We start from the raw sequence: 15,220 nt of genomic DNA, 5'->3' as shown, positions 1-15,220 counted from the left end.
GCATATTCTTGTGTGACGGACTAAAAAGGAAAAAGTGCATATTCTTGTGGGACGGAGAGAGTAATATATTTTGCAGGTAGTAGATCTTCACTAATTGTCAATGTATAATGTAGTATATAGAAAATATAATGTACACAGTAAGATAAATCTTTTTTGATATTATGCAATAGCAAACAATAATTTATATCATTATCATGCTCAAATCTTTGAGTAAGAATAATGATATATCAAAAATTAGAATATATATTTATTTCAATATACTTTGTGAAATTGTACGTTGCACTTTTATTGAAGTTATGCATCCTTAATTGATACCTACTCTCTTTGTTAAGTGATTGATTTCTTTTAGGTACGAAATTTTAAAAAATAATAGTACTCTTTTATTAGGTTAAATGGATAAAAAGGTATAATAAAATAAAATAAGAGAAATTAACCACTTATAAGAAAAAATAAATAGTATCAATTACTTGTATTTATTAAGTATCACGTAGAAAAAGCCACGGAAAATAAAAAAGAAAATAATGTTGTTGAAAATGTTGAAACCCTTGACGGCAATTAATTGTATTTCTAGCTAGAGCATTCGTTCACTCACGGGCAAACTTAGCGTATTTTGAGTTAGACACGTCAACTATTGAATTCTTCTTTACAGAAGCAATACGCCAAAATAAATACGACTCACACGTCACCTAATCAAGTTACTCCACCATCCTTTTTTTTTATTTTACATTTACGTTGCAAATATTCTCTTCAAACTCATCCTACCTGAAACGTTACAAATTAACAAATCTTTACCGGAGAGAGAAATAAAAAATAATTGGTAAACGTAAAGTATTATGCAATAAGAAAAACAGATTGAATATGTTGACTTTTATCATAAAGTAAAATGACGTGACGAAGAAAAAGAATACGACTCACTTATACTCATACAGATAAATACGGAGTATATTTTATTACTACTAAAATGAAATTCCATTTGTCATATAACATATCAGTATTATATTCCTTGATAAACTGTAATTAAAAAATTTATAATATGTTGTTATTCATTGTTTGATAAAGTGTATTAAAATAAGTAGACTTAATACTTTGTTAACTGATTTTGGCTACTTTAGGAGTCGGTTAACCAACCAATCGGTACCAGTTTAACCGAACCGACTGAATTCCGAACCCTGTTAGTATTGTAGTAGCATATTGTAGTAACATGTTTATATATTATGGCATGAACTATCTAAATTTTTTTACCATGGTTAGAAGTTAGAAGAATCTAAAGTGAAAGTAATGAGTAATAGTTGGATGCGACACCACACATAGCCACTGCACATATCGTCACAAGTGTTTTGTCCACTAAATGCAATGTGATGGGAGACAAAAAGTAAGACAACAACAACAACAACTACCTTATTTTTTTTTACAAGATTTATAGTGGTTAAACCAAAATCATACACTTAACCATATACTCCATTTGATTGCTCATGGTGGCCATATTCACATATGTCACACCCTTCACAATTTAATGCTGCTTATAGTAATAACAAATCTCTACATACATACAAATTATATTCTTTTCCTCTTCTTCATTCCCACTCTCATATACGACAACCCTTCCAATCTCACAACCCCAACTGCAGCTACCCCATCCTAACCACCCCCCTAGAAAGCAATATATCATTCTTGTTTACTTACTTGCAAGAATGCATATATACTTTCTTGGGATCTTCTCATCAAGGTGTGTTCAACAAGATTCCAAAAATTCATACAAAAGATAACATTTTTAGGCTTCTTCATTACTCTTCTTTTACTATTTTCAGTTGTGATGGCAACAAGAAGTGAAGAAGAAGAAAAAGAAAAAGAAGTAAGAAGCACAAGTGAATTCAAGTGTATGCATCCATTGTATTATGTTCTTGACTCCCAAAATGGCTGCTTCTCTTCTGAGATGATGGGTAATAATATTTCCTACCTTTTATAGCATACATGTTTTAGGCCAATGCTGATTCTAATTTTTGTCTGATCATCACTTGGTTGTGGTTGGACCTATGTATTGCACCAGCTCCTCGAACAAGCTTTGACGAAGAATGTCGAAAAATTCAAGTAAGCATAAGCAGTTTTACTGATTGATACTGAGAAAAACAGTTAAAAGACCGATCTTTTTAACCTGCGTTGCATTTGTGGTGATGTTTTGGATCCATTCTTGAGCTCTCTCTGCCAAATCTTATGTTGCATTGTGTGTTTTTGTATCAGTATGAAGCGGAATTCGCAACGAGTAGTAGAGCTAATGCTAGTGGTAGAAGTTTGAGGGGTCTAACTCAAGAAGAAGATGCACACATTCTGCAGCAGAGAAACAAAGACAGAACTGATTCTCATCTCATTGATCATCTGATGGAGAGTGGTCACAAGTCAGCAACGAAGGTTCACCCGAGAGCTTATGAGTCGTGCTTGTGTCACTCGGATGATTCAACGAACTCAATCCACAAACGCCCTGCTGCACAAGTTGGGGCGAGATTCGAGCCAAAACCTTTCTCTAATGCATTGGCAGTTCTAAGTTCGGACAAGGACTTGCTCGTTGTGGAATTCTTTCCTGAGACATACTGTCTTCCTAAGAATTGCATCAAGGATCTTCAGACTGAGAAACAAACAGTAACCTTCAAGGCTGAAATTCAAAAGACACAGCATTCAGGAAGATTCGCGTGTCACTGCTCATCGAGGGAGGTTGGTGATAGATCGAGGTTGAACAGGAGCCTCGTGTCTCTCTCTGTGGGAGAAATAAAGAGGAAACTGAAGCTTACATTTGGAAGCAGAAGAAGAAAAGGTTCAGAACATTGGCCTAGGTTTAGACTTCTCCACAACAGATCAATTTTTGGATATGACTGCTTTTATAGTGGAGTAGAAACTAGGAATCGTTTGAGTTCTAACACTAATGCAAAGGCAAAGAAAAATGTGGTCAAGAAAGAAGGCCTCCTGAAGGGGGAAAGGAAGTTTCTCGCGGCTGGAGAAGCTGAAACTGCACGCACGAAAATAGATGTCTCAAGAGATGTGCTGTCTGAGAAACATGGAGTTGATGCTTCTGCAACAACTAGGTTACAAAATCCATGGAGGGTTATGTCTTCACTAGATATGGAGTCGTGTTTTAGCCCGAGAAGGGAAAGCCAGTACATTCCTGGCTCTGCACAAGCGAGTTTGATCAGTCCTTCCAGACAGAGCATTTACATGAGTCCGATGAGAACGTGCAAAGACATTGCACCATGTGATGGCACGGCGGGTAGTGTGAGGGCAGAGGCGAACTCCTCTCTCGTTGACGAAGAAGCAAGGATCACTCCATCTCCAAACATCAAGTTCATTGGTAGGTGATATCCTCTTTTTGCATATTCTTGTACACTTCAGTCAAAATGCGTTTCTTGAATCAGTTTTTTTTGTGTTTCTGCAGATACGCCTAACACTGTAGGTTCAGGAAACGTTCATCATTCAGAAGCACAACATGATGCAATGATCAACAATGCCAAAAGAGCTGAAAAACTCAAGTTAATGCATTCCATAATGGTAAGTGCAGATTCATCTCCTTCTAGTAGTCTAGGCACAGGCCATCAACAATTTGCACCATTGTTCCTGAAAAAGAAATATTCATGATTTTGCAGGATTCAATATCAGAGAATAAGACATTTTCAAATGCAGCTGATGATTTTCCATCTAGTCCCACATGTGACATACGTGACAACAACAAATATCAAGAAGAATATGAAAGCCCTGTTTCGGTCCTTGGCCACTTCTTCGCAGAAGACTCCAGCAGTCCATGGAACGTGACATTTCAATCCGGTAAGAAACAAGATCCATACACACACTTGCCTAAGGCCGTTGATAAAATCCATCGTTTGAGCCAATTTTGGTTGCCTAAGAAACTATAGCTCTGAGGATAAAAATGCTCAATCATGTATTTTATCAAAAAATAAATGTCTTCTGTTCGGATGCACAAACTCATACTCTGTCTAACCATCTTGCAGCGCGTGGAGCCCTAAAACCACGTCGCCTTCACTTCGAGGGGCACAAATCAGCATCACCCTCACAAGCCACAGCAACAGGGTCCGGACCGTGTATGCACGATCAAGACTACACTATCACCAACTACGTACTTATGATTCTCAAAGCTTCTGGTCTAAACTGGGATCAGCTATCAGCAATGAGGCTGCAGTCTGAACATCTGCTTCATCCGTCCTTGTTCGGTCAAGCCCAGTATCTGGGGTTCGCCCCTCACTTCGACACAAGACTTCTCTTTGATCACATCAATGAAGTCCTGCTCGAAACGCAGCGATCCCACTTGTTATCTCCATATTGGCCAGCATTTGCAAAGCCAAGAATCTGTTGTTTTCCACTGGAAGAAGCCGTGGTTGATGAGATCATGAGAGATGCTGAGTTCTATCTGCTTCCTTGGACACAGAGAAGGACCTTGGAACAGCTTATAGCCAAAGATTTATCGGGCGCTCGATCATGGCCCGATGTTCGGCCCGAAACAGAGCAAATCATCCATCACATCTCAGACTATATTCTGGTGGAATCAATTATTGATGTAATATTTGAGCTTCATTCTTGAATTAGATGTATATTTATGCCTTTTATTTTAATACTATGACCTTTACCCCCACATGTACATTTCAAGCAATTTCTTTAAGAGTTAGTACTTAAAAGTAGAAATAAAATACAATAACAATTAAATGATTTGTTTAACATTATAATTGTTGGAGAACAACTCTAGAAAACTCCCTGCAAAATTAAATATTGAAGTAATTTATACAACTTTGTACAATAAAATAATGTACCACATAGCACTATTTTCTGATAATTCTTTGAAGAGCTTGTTTGATTGCACCAGCTGATGCACCTTTCACTCCCTTGCTCTGCACATCATAGAGTAAAAAATAAACTAAAATCAACATTTATTCAAAAGTTCCAACAAATTTATACTAATCTGATAATGGATTCAAAAGTCAATAATGCTAAAATCAACAAACCTTGGCATTGATCGAGAGGGATAAAATTCCATCAGTGTTGGAAGATTGAACAGATTGTGAGTCCAGATTCAGTTGTGTCAAAGCTTCCATAACTTGAATTAATACACACTGTCTCCAAGAACATCTCATCTCAATCAGCACATCCTTGTCTGTGATGCTGATGGTTATGCTGTCTGTTGATGAGCTCGACCGAGTCCTCTTATTTTCAGATGTGGTTCTCTCCACATCACTAGCTCTCCTCTTGTTCCCGAGTAGCTTCGGGATGCTTCCAAGCTTGCTGTTTCCATAGTTGTCTGAAGTCCTCTCCATGGCATCGTGAGCCTTGCTCTGTGTGGTCGACTCTCGTTCCATTGCCTCCTTGTACGCTTCCAGATCCTGCACCTTCCTCTCCAGTTCTCTCAGATACTCTATTGTGTGATCAAGTACTGAAACTTTATCAGCCTGCAATCACAAAATTGAAGAGAAAACACATCTTCTTATAACAATATGTGTTTTTTAAGAGATGAACTAATTGAAGACCATATGTTTAGCTACCTTGCCACCTGATGGAACTAGTGATCCAAGAATGGTGAATCTCTCGCTTATCTTCTCTCTCCGTTTCCTTTCGGATAGGACGTGGTTTCTGTCGACTTCTTCGCCTTCTTGCTGACCAGAATGGTCAACACACATGTCCTTGTTTTTGGCAGATTCAATCTTGGCATTTTCATGCATTCTAGCTACTCCAAAGACTACTTGCTTCAGTAGCCTCTGTGGCGACGTGCTCTGGGACAACCAAGGGGTCGATTTTCTGTCTTTCCAACTGATGAAGCTCGACTCTTTTAAACCGTTTCTGTAAGGCCCCAAAATCAGTTGGTGGGAGCTCTTCAAAAGGCTTGAGAGCACACTTTGGTAATGAACATCACCACCACCAACACCACCGTTGAAGTTAGGTGACGTCTGCCGGTTGGATTCTTCACTGACGGGCACACAGTTAGCAGTGCTAGCTTTCTTTCCCTCGAATTCTCGGACTTTCTCCTCTGGATTCCCATGAGATTGAGAAACGCTGTCGCTAGAGCTTGTGGCATTGTTTGTGCCATTACCGACAGCGGTGTCCTTGCACTGCCAACTCTGCAACTGAGACGCCTCCCCATCAGCACCATCTGCTAGACTCGATCCCCCTATTAGGACATTGTCTGCGAATTCATCCGATCTGGTGTCGGGAGAATAAACTTCCACTTCATCAAGATTGTTTTCAGGGATATTAGACTGGTCGAGCACTTGATAGACGAGGTCTTGGCTCGGATTTATGACAGTATCTGAAGAGCTCCCCAAGAACGAAGTTTTTATATGCTGAATCAGACTCCGATCCTCTCGAACCTTCAAAAAAGCATATATACAGCCAACGACATTAATATGCATATTAAAATAATTTCTATGAAGTTAATAAACAGAAAGAGCTAATTCCACAGTGCTTACAAGTTCAGTTGTTCCCAGCTCAACCACACCTCCCAAATGCGGAAAGCACACTACTGTCTGCAAACGAAAAACATGGATTTGTACAAGCATAAATTTTATTCGTGCCAAAGTTCAGTACTAAACGATTTATGTAAGGTTTGGAGCTCAGTATTACTACCTGAAGAGATGCACTCTGGTAACAGTAACGCGAATCCAGTAGCCAGCCATAATGATAAGCCATACAAAAGAGAAGCAACAAGCAGTCAGAAAGCATTCCCAGTAACCTACCAAAGCGCATATACAGATATCTAAAACAGACATTATTACAAATTTAGAAACCTCAACACTTGCCTTAGCAAGCAAAGAACGAGAGAAGAGTTTCGTGTCTGCAAGATGAGCATTGCGCAGCCAGATCGTCTCATTCTCTGCATACGACCTTCCAGGCAACCTTCCAATCCCAATCAATCAACATGATAAGTGCTCTATACTTGATTGAAAGGTCCAAGAATCACACAAATCAAATTCGAAATTTTCATATCTTGAAAACAAAAGATCAATCCCCCACATCAAAGTTCAAAACAAATCCATGTCCAAACTCAAACAACAAGACCACATATCAACAAAGTACACACACAACTCCTAGTCCATCTACTTCACACATCATCTCAGTTCAATCAATTCTCAGACCACAAATAGACGAGCAGAGAAAATTACCCTTGGCCGACATTGAAGACGAAGGACATACACACCAGAAAATACCACTCTGTGTCCGTGAGATCTTCAGGGGATAATGCAGCAGTTGGTCTCTTAGGTTGTGGGCTGCTTTCACCTAATGAAAGAGATTCAAACAATTCCCTTAGCTGATCAGTTCTCTGCAATCCCAATGGATCCGAGTTCAGCTCAACAGCTTGAACTGTTTTCCTAGTCTTGATATCTCCATTGTAGTATCCCTCAGTCCACCCCAACGCCCTAAAATCCCACCAAACACATCTTATCTCAAGTCAACGCCTTAAACAAGAAACTTAGCTAGAATTTTGAAACACATAAAGATTGGGAGTAATAAAAAAAAGAATATTCGAATTTCGATTCTGTGCTTTTTGAACGTAAAGATCACAACTTTACCCAGATTGTTTAGCAGAAAAAGACCAAAAAATTGCATAGCTCCACTGGGTGCTTCTAACTGCAAGAGCAAGCTGCTTTCCGAGATTATCTGGAAAACCCTTTTGATCTGCAGTAGCAGCCATTGTTGAGCTCTGACCCTTTCCAAATCTAGTAAGGATGAGAGGAAAGATATAAACTTGGAATGCGTCATCTTGAGAAGATAATATCAGTAAGGTATAAAAATGATTGAACTGCAAAAACTTACCAAACTATGGCAAAAAAAAGGAAGTTGTTTTAGTGGACCAATGAGCTCTGAATCTTGAGATTGTTCAGTAAAATAAGCTGGCTGGAAATGGGCACGGCAAGAAATATTACATACCACAGTAATTACTAGTATTTCGTTGATGGAGTATTCAATTAGTACAATCCAACTCATATGTTGATAAGTTAGAGCAGTAGTAGTAATTTTAAAACGCGATTTCTTGAAAACGTCCACAATTAGGCATGGGTTGGATCGCCATGTGGGACTAGGGTGGTGGGGGGGGGGGGGGGTGTCTATATACAAAAATTACTTCAATGATAGCATTGTTCTAAAATAAAGTTAATGGAATGAACAAAAGGGATTTATGTATCATTTCAATTATGGGTATGTACTATGTAGGAAATGATATTTTTCAGGAACTGTATATTTTATTTATTTGTGGATTATTTGCCACGGCTATTTCCAACGTGTTAATATATCACATTCTACAATAAGGCTATAACATAAGAACATTTTTGTATCTTCAAAATTAAGAATATGATTCATTTATCTAAATTTAATATGTGTAGCATCTAAATTCATAACTCTTGCGTGTGAGAATATTATTTTATAAAAGTCTAATTGACTACTATGCAACATAAAAGGTTAAAAACATAGAAAAGAGAGACGTGGGATTAACAAAGCTAGAGAGGCTAAAAAGTTACAGGAAGATCAAAGATGAATAGTAGCAGTAGTAGTATTTTAAATTGGGTGTGGAAATATTGGATCCAAATCATCCAATGCACAACATGGACTGCTTCTACAGTGTTGCCAATAAATAACATAGTACGGATTTTATTTTTATTTTTTTTTGTCAATCACATTAAATAATACGGTAGACAAACATAAATCAATACTAATATTATACTAGTATGTATGCATCTCATACTAATTTCATTCAAGACACTTTTAATGATTTATACTACTCCGTTTGGCGTTTGTAGTAATGATGAATCGATTAACCCCCATTATTTTGACTTTCAAACTGTCAACCGTGTCAAGTATATTGGGCTAATTAATACGAGTAATGTGTATTCTATTAGATTTTTAATAGTTTTGCTAATTGAGTAGAATTTTTATTTAATTTTATTTTAGTTGGAGATCAGTTCTTGGGTTTATTTGAGGTCCTCAAATTGTTGAATCGTTATTAATTCATTTAATTGTATTTTTACAATATACGTTTGGGCTATAATTTGTTATAGTAATAATATTTGATATAATTAATTTCAAGTATTGATGATATATTTTTTTACATATTTTTAGTATAAAAAATTGCAGATGATTTTTGGGATAATTATCTTATGTTGATGTTTTGAACATTATACTATTACTCTCACGCTCCCTCCCTGAAAAGTATGAACTTTTTTGAATTTTGGAATAGTTAAACAACACATTACTCTTACACTTTACAACTTATATCAATACATTACACTACTAATGTTGTGGAGCTCATTTTCCATTAACATTACTTACACTACCTCCTTCTCCCCTCATTTTTCTCTTACTTTACCAATTATATATTAAAACTCGTGCCAAATCAAATGTTTATACTCACCTCGTCAACTATTAAGAGTCTCGGTTTATCATTTTAGTCCGTCCACCATTAAGAGTTCCGGTTCACTTTTATTATAAATGGTAGGTAAACCTCATCTTCCATTAACTCATTCAACTTACGTTCTATATAAAAATGGGTCATATATTCCACTATTTTTCTCATCCATTTTTCTTTACATTTCTTAAATTTTGTGCCGAACTCAAATGACACTCCTAATGATGGACGGAGGGAGTATTTTTTAGGGATGGATGGAGTATTAAATTTTTATTACGATGAAATTGAAATTAGGTTTACAAATTAAATTTAGGTTATTAGTATGTAAATCTTTATTAAAATATGGGTAATTTTGTATTTATATTTTACAATTTTAAATATGCTTCTCTTTGCACATATATTTATAAATTTTCATTAAGTTTTATTTATAATTTTTTTATTTCTTGGTGATGGCATTTCACTATTTAATTGTATACATATTCTTAACTATATATTGTTGGTATGTGTTTCCAGTTTTTGTATTACATATCTAGAGATTTTAATTAATATTGTATTTAAGAGCTAATTTGAATAAATAATTTATAATTTATTTTTCTGGTGCATAATTATTTGATAATATAATGTGATGGGGTGAGACATCGTTCATATAAAATTGTAAAGTTCAATCTGCAAACTTACAATAAACATTTGCTACAAAATAGATGCCGAACAAAAACTTGGATGCACGCACCTCCTCCCGTCGTCTTCTTCTCCGATCTCACCATGCACGGGAAGTCCAGCTCCAATTACAATGCCCGTAGAGAAGGAAAGGAGCATTTTTGAGTCACGGCAGTCGGGTCGGGTCGGGTCGGGTCGGGTATATCACCATATGGTATTTCATCTTGTACTACAATACATTCTACATGTACACTCCCCTATAACTTTATACATGTGACATAATACATTAATACTAATAAAACATCTCCAATTCTACCAGCAATTCAGCAGTAACCAAGAATGAACACCTCAAAGTTACACACTTCTCTTCGACCACTACTCCTAATGTGTGTAGTCTTATCTTCAAGTTTGGCCACCAAGAAAGGCTGCTGACTATACCATCAAAGAATGCAGTGATATATCACAAACAAAACCATCTCTATCTTCAAGCTTGCCCTCACGGATTTCCACTTCCTCGAAGATTTTTCTTAGTCGTCATTGCTCGTTTAGAAGCCTACACTCGAGCTATTGGAGAGAATGGTGGGTTGAGTACAAAAGATGGCACAACTTGTTCCATCTTCTTGACTTTGGACTTCTCTAGCTCTGCTATTGCATCTACCATGCTCTTGATTTCCTCCTCGGTGGATACCTTGAGTACATCACATTCAAGTGTCGGTTCTCTCCTCTCCCGCCCAGAGGGGGAGGCCTCAGTAGCATGCAGAGTGGCAACACAGATGGAGAATGCTTGCAGGGATGATAATTGAGCATGAAAACCGACTGCGTATTTCCCACCCTCGATCACCTTCATGGAAAATGCCGGTGTATTGTCTTTTCTTCCCTGAGAGAGTAGGTAAAGCAGAAGTTCTTAGGGATCTATAGCACTTTGAGTAATGTAATGATTTTTATAAGATGATATGTACTAAAATATTGCAAAAATGTATGCAATGGGAACATAAATGAAAGGACTCATGCTCATGTTTGCCCAACGAGAAACGTAACATTCAATTTTGAAGTATCAACAATGGATCCACGGTAGAGCCACATCAACTACGAATAGTGACAAACCGTGTGATGTTAAATAAAGACGAGGCAGTTACCTGAACAAAGAGCTCAGTCTGATGCTCCTCAGCAATCTTGTTTGTGAAAACACTGAGAGGGCAGGTCATGTCCCAGCCACCACAGTCACATCCACCACCCAACCTCCATCTATCGAGTAATGGTGAAGGGCCACAGCTTCCATTGGCAGGCAAACTGTGGTTTCCAGCTGGTATCACAACATGCAGATTTCCCGGACTTGAAGTATCAGAAACGCCTTCTTTTGCTTTTCCAAGCCGACAGTGATCTAGCAAGTTAGGAGACGTCGCATCAATCTTCTTATCTCCACTCTTAAATTTGAGGCTCTCTCTCTTCTCCAATGGGACCTGCATAACAATGGCTGCAATTTCTAGCTCAGGGGGTAATGTAGCTGCTGCAGATGACACAAATTGACCAGTGCAACCAGTGCTTTTCCTTGAATGTAAAACATCGTATAACACAAACTCTGTCATCATGGAATCGTTCGACTCCCCTGCACCTTCAAACTCTGTATGCAGGCGACATGTAACATGCATCCATCCAACCATAGATGATTCTCTGTTGCATTCTTTAAGCCCCCATCCACTAGTACCACGTTTTCTTTTATTAGGAAGCATATGAAACGTGTAAACCCAAGTTGAAGCATTTCCAACTTTCCATATCTTTGCCACATAAACATCTTCGGGCGACTTAACTGAAAACTGGAAAAAGGGCGTTCCGTGCTTACTTCCCGTCTTAAGAAGGCCGTGTAGGTGTGCTGGAGAACACTGGGGGGCTGAATTATGGTTTTCTTTCTCCTCATATTGATGATTGTGTTCAACATGGTGTGGCTTCTCTAATATGCCACTCAACGTCGATCTACCACTCGTTAATTCTCCATGTAAGTCATTGTAATTACTCAATGGACTTCTGCGAGACATGGACTTAACAAAAGGGTCGAGCATATTCTTAACGTGACTAAACCTGCCCCTCGAACTGCTGCTGGATCTTGAGCTATCACGCCCCGTATTGGCAGGTGAACGGGGCGAACCAAATCTTGCAGATAACGACCTGTGCAAACTGAAAGATAGATCTTTTGCTTGAAGACTACTAGCTTCTTCAGTAGCAGCAGTGTCGAACTCCAGAGTGATGGCAGAATCATCATATGCGCCATTTCCATAACCAGAAGCCGTACTTTGTTCTAAGAAAGACATCACAGAGCTCTCTTCATCCGAACTGCACAATGAATCAATGATTCCTATTGGGAATGCGGATGCAGTTCGTGGAGAGAACTCAATCTTCTTCCTCCCAACAGCAGCACCCCTTTCCTGAACCAGACTAGTCTTTCTGGAACTCTGATACACCGATTCTCTCTTCAGTACTTCACCACCTTCTCGACTAATTCCCTGGAACAGGACATCTCTACAGGACCCACTATAGCAGTCACCAAAATCAGTCTCAAACTCTCCAGTGAGGCTTGGTGTCTCATTTCCAAATCCGGGCTTTCCACTTGGTTTTCTACTCACCACACACGAACGAGGCCTAGGAACTGGTAGCACGGTTGTGGGACTACCATCTAGAAGACAGTACTTGTCGAAGTTTAAGTCCATGACTCAATTTAGCATCACTGATAGATAGGCCTCCTGAACACAAAACATACAGATCAGAGATTGCATAAAATTAATAGCCAAAATTCAAACTTATTTCTTTTCTTCTCTTGAGGAAAAGCAAAATTTCAAGATTATATGAGAAACAATAATATAAAAGTACAACTGCAAATTCTTGCCAGAATGACAAAACTGAATATGTGAGAATGAAGACAAACATTAACCATAAAAACAAGAATCACACAATGGACTCAAACACAATCCTCAACACACAAGGTGAAATTTGGATATCAAGAAGCATACAAATAACAGAGAAACAATAATGGAATTTCATACCCATATCTTCAAGAAATTTGCAGCTATCAACTACTAATAAACTGGAAGAACAGAGAAAAAAGAATTCTTTTCTGCATTTGCGAGGCGCAATCAAGATCTTATACCACAATGCCAACAAATTATGGACCCTACTTCTAATTCGAAAACAATCAACCATCCAATTGTTCATCCCAATTGAATTGAGATGAATACGAATTCCCAACAGATAAGCAATCTAACAATCATAACAAGTGCCTAATCCGGGCCGGGCCATATTGCAATCAATAAAATATCACAAATGACACACATCATTACAAAGACAGCATTTTTACACACTTGCACTCCAAGACAAGATAAAAGGTGCAGTTACCACAGAAAACAGCCTTACCCCACCTTAGAACTCACAGAAGTGAAGCAAAAGAAAGAACCCCACGAAAAAAAATTGCAGAACCAATGCAATCATTTGCTATTTCTCTTGAGCTCAAAGCCTTGTTTGGTAAAACCCAATGTCACATGCCAATCAAGAAAATCCAAAATTCCATAACCAATTCTCGGGATAAGCGTACTCAAAAAAAAGAATTAGAAAACTAAAATCGAATCAGTTTTTAGATTTTTTTTTCTTGTTTTCCTACTCGGAGAGACAAAGAACAGGAGTGTGGAGTGAGAAAAAGAGAAAAACATTGAGGACCAGCCCACCATATAAAGTTAAATAATTTGCACAAGAAAGAGAACATGCATGCCAAAAAAATCTTTCTTATTAACAAGAAAATAATTTTTGTTTTAATAAGTATTTCTTGTTGAGACAAATGATCCTTAGTAATAACCTTATTCCCAAGAACAGTAGGAGATGGAGCAGCCAGCCATGCTAACTCTCTCTCTCTCTCTGGATAAAAAAATAGAGCTTCTTTGACTCGTCATACGATTCTGTTCACCATGCTCACTGTGTGTTATGTGTGTGCGACCAACTTTTTGGCGTTTGCTTTTTTGGGGGCTCCTGATTATAGGCAGTGGTGGAATGCTTCAAAGACGGAAATGCCCCTCAGTGATGCTTCTTTCTTGTCTTTGTTGGGGGTAATTCGGGGATCTCAAAAGAGACAAGTGGAGAATCATTATTGAGGGAAATTACATTCTAAAATTAGAGGAATGAGATAATAGGGAGTAATTATAGATAAAGTGAGATAAGAGAGAAATAAAGAATGTAAATGTACTAAAAAGAGTGAAAATAACACAAAAACTGAAAATAGTGAAAAAATACTTCAAATGTAACTTTGTCTTTGTACAAAGATTTCTAGTGATATTCATGTTATGATGTATCGAAAAAGAACTCGTGCATTCAGTGTAATTATTTATATATGTAGAAATCTGATATTGATGATTAGTTAGGAAATTAATTTTGTTGTTTATTCCAAGCAGAAATTCATGAAGTGCGTCCATTTTGTTTTCTATTTATTCATCATAAAACTGACTTTTTTTTTCTGTTCTTAAAAAGTTAGTGCTTACTATCTCTAATCGAAATTTTGTTTTATTTGGTCTTCTCTAAAAATGTCTGCCATTAACATGTATATTCAAGTTAGTATTATTAAGTAATACTAGTAGCATATCGTATTATTATGTGAGCCCGTTGTCTTAATATATGCTGATGTTAGTTTTTTTGTTTTATCTATTTAATTTGATTCTATTTATATCTTAAAAATAATTATTTACATATAAGAGCGTAGTTAACAATCCCATAAAAATAATACAATTATAAATAAATAAAAATGTGTCATTACATGGACCTATTTATGTTTCATATATTCCATAAAATTAAGCTTTTTTTTTCTTTTTAAATATAGCGGACATTTTTAGAGGTACAACAATGGAAAAATGTAAACCCCCACGTGAAAGCTGCTAAATCTTTGCCTCTATGTATTAAGCATTTAAGCTTACTGTCCGTTATTACACAAATCTGTATACAATATTAAATATTCAATTTTGATACAAAATAATACTCCCTCCGTCCCGCACTACTCGCACTTTTTTTCCTTTTTGGGCGTCCCAAGTTACTTGCACTCTTTCCATTTTTAGTTAAAAATTTCACCTACAGCCGTCATTTTTGACTTTCCTATACACTCATTCCTTAATCTCCGAGCCGAAAAGGAAATGAGCGAGTAGCCCGGGACGGAGG

The 15,220-nt window shown here is 37.3% G+C and overlaps 3 protein-coding genes across 6 annotated transcripts; 1 reads left to right on the top strand and 2 right to left on the bottom strand.

Moving 5' to 3' along the window:
* The first annotated feature begins 1,578 nt into the window (after positions 1 to 1,578).
* Positions 1,579 to 4,630, top strand: LOC121768796. The gene is made up of 7 exons (XM_042165348.1): positions 1,579 to 1,726; positions 1,809 to 1,940; positions 2,048 to 2,088; positions 2,239 to 3,337; positions 3,422 to 3,534; positions 3,630 to 3,807; positions 3,993 to 4,630. The coding sequence occupies exons 2-7, from the start codon at positions 1,814 to 1,816 to the stop codon at positions 4,577 to 4,579; spliced, it is 2,145 nt and encodes a 714-aa protein (XP_042021282.1). The 5' UTR covers positions 1,579 to 1,726; positions 1,809 to 1,813; the 3' UTR covers positions 4,580 to 4,630.
* A 37-nt stretch (positions 4,631 to 4,667) lies between these two features.
* On the bottom strand, positions 4,668 to 7,954 carry LOC121768797 (transcription factor EGL1-like). Its single transcript, XM_042165349.1, has 9 exons — positions 7,798 to 7,954; positions 7,554 to 7,700; positions 7,146 to 7,400; positions 6,783 to 6,879; positions 6,610 to 6,624; positions 6,453 to 6,509; positions 5,532 to 6,353; positions 4,998 to 5,438; positions 4,668 to 4,883 (listed from the first exon to the last, which is right to left on the bottom strand). Exons 2-9 carry the CDS (start codon positions 7,673 to 7,675, stop codon positions 4,815 to 4,817), a joined length of 1,878 nt encoding a protein of 625 aa, XP_042021283.1. The 5' UTR covers positions 7,676 to 7,700; positions 7,798 to 7,954; the 3' UTR covers positions 4,668 to 4,814.
* A 2,069-nt stretch (positions 7,955 to 10,023) lies between these two features.
* LOC121769559 lies at positions 10,024 to 14,013 on the bottom strand. Of its 4 annotated transcripts, none has more exons than XM_042166409.1 (3): positions 13,878 to 14,013; positions 11,176 to 12,774; positions 10,024 to 10,916 (listed from the first exon to the last, which is right to left on the bottom strand). In XM_042166409.1, exons 2-3 carry the CDS (start codon positions 12,739 to 12,741, stop codon positions 10,593 to 10,595), a joined length of 1,890 nt encoding a protein of 629 aa, XP_042022343.1. In that variant the 5' UTR covers positions 12,742 to 12,774; positions 13,878 to 14,013; the 3' UTR covers positions 10,024 to 10,592. The 4 variants fall into 4 exon arrangements, with proteins under 4 accessions (XP_042022343.1, XP_042022342.1, XP_042022340.1 ...); XM_042166408.1 differs by lacking the exon at positions 13,878 to 14,013 and adding an exon at positions 13,442 to 13,777; XM_042166406.1 differs by lacking the exon at positions 13,878 to 14,013 and adding an exon at positions 13,447 to 13,777.
* Between the last annotated feature and the right edge of the window lie 1,207 nt (positions 14,014 to 15,220).

This window comes from Salvia splendens, chromosome 15 (genome assembly GCF_004379255.2).
Source record: "Salvia splendens isolate huo1 chromosome 15, SspV2, whole genome shotgun sequence".
NCBI classification, from domain to species: Eukaryota; Viridiplantae; Streptophyta; class Magnoliopsida; order Lamiales; family Lamiaceae; genus Salvia; species Salvia splendens.
The sequence above is the reverse complement of the archived record's forward strand: the minus strand, read 5'-3'. Positions and strand labels throughout refer to the sequence as shown.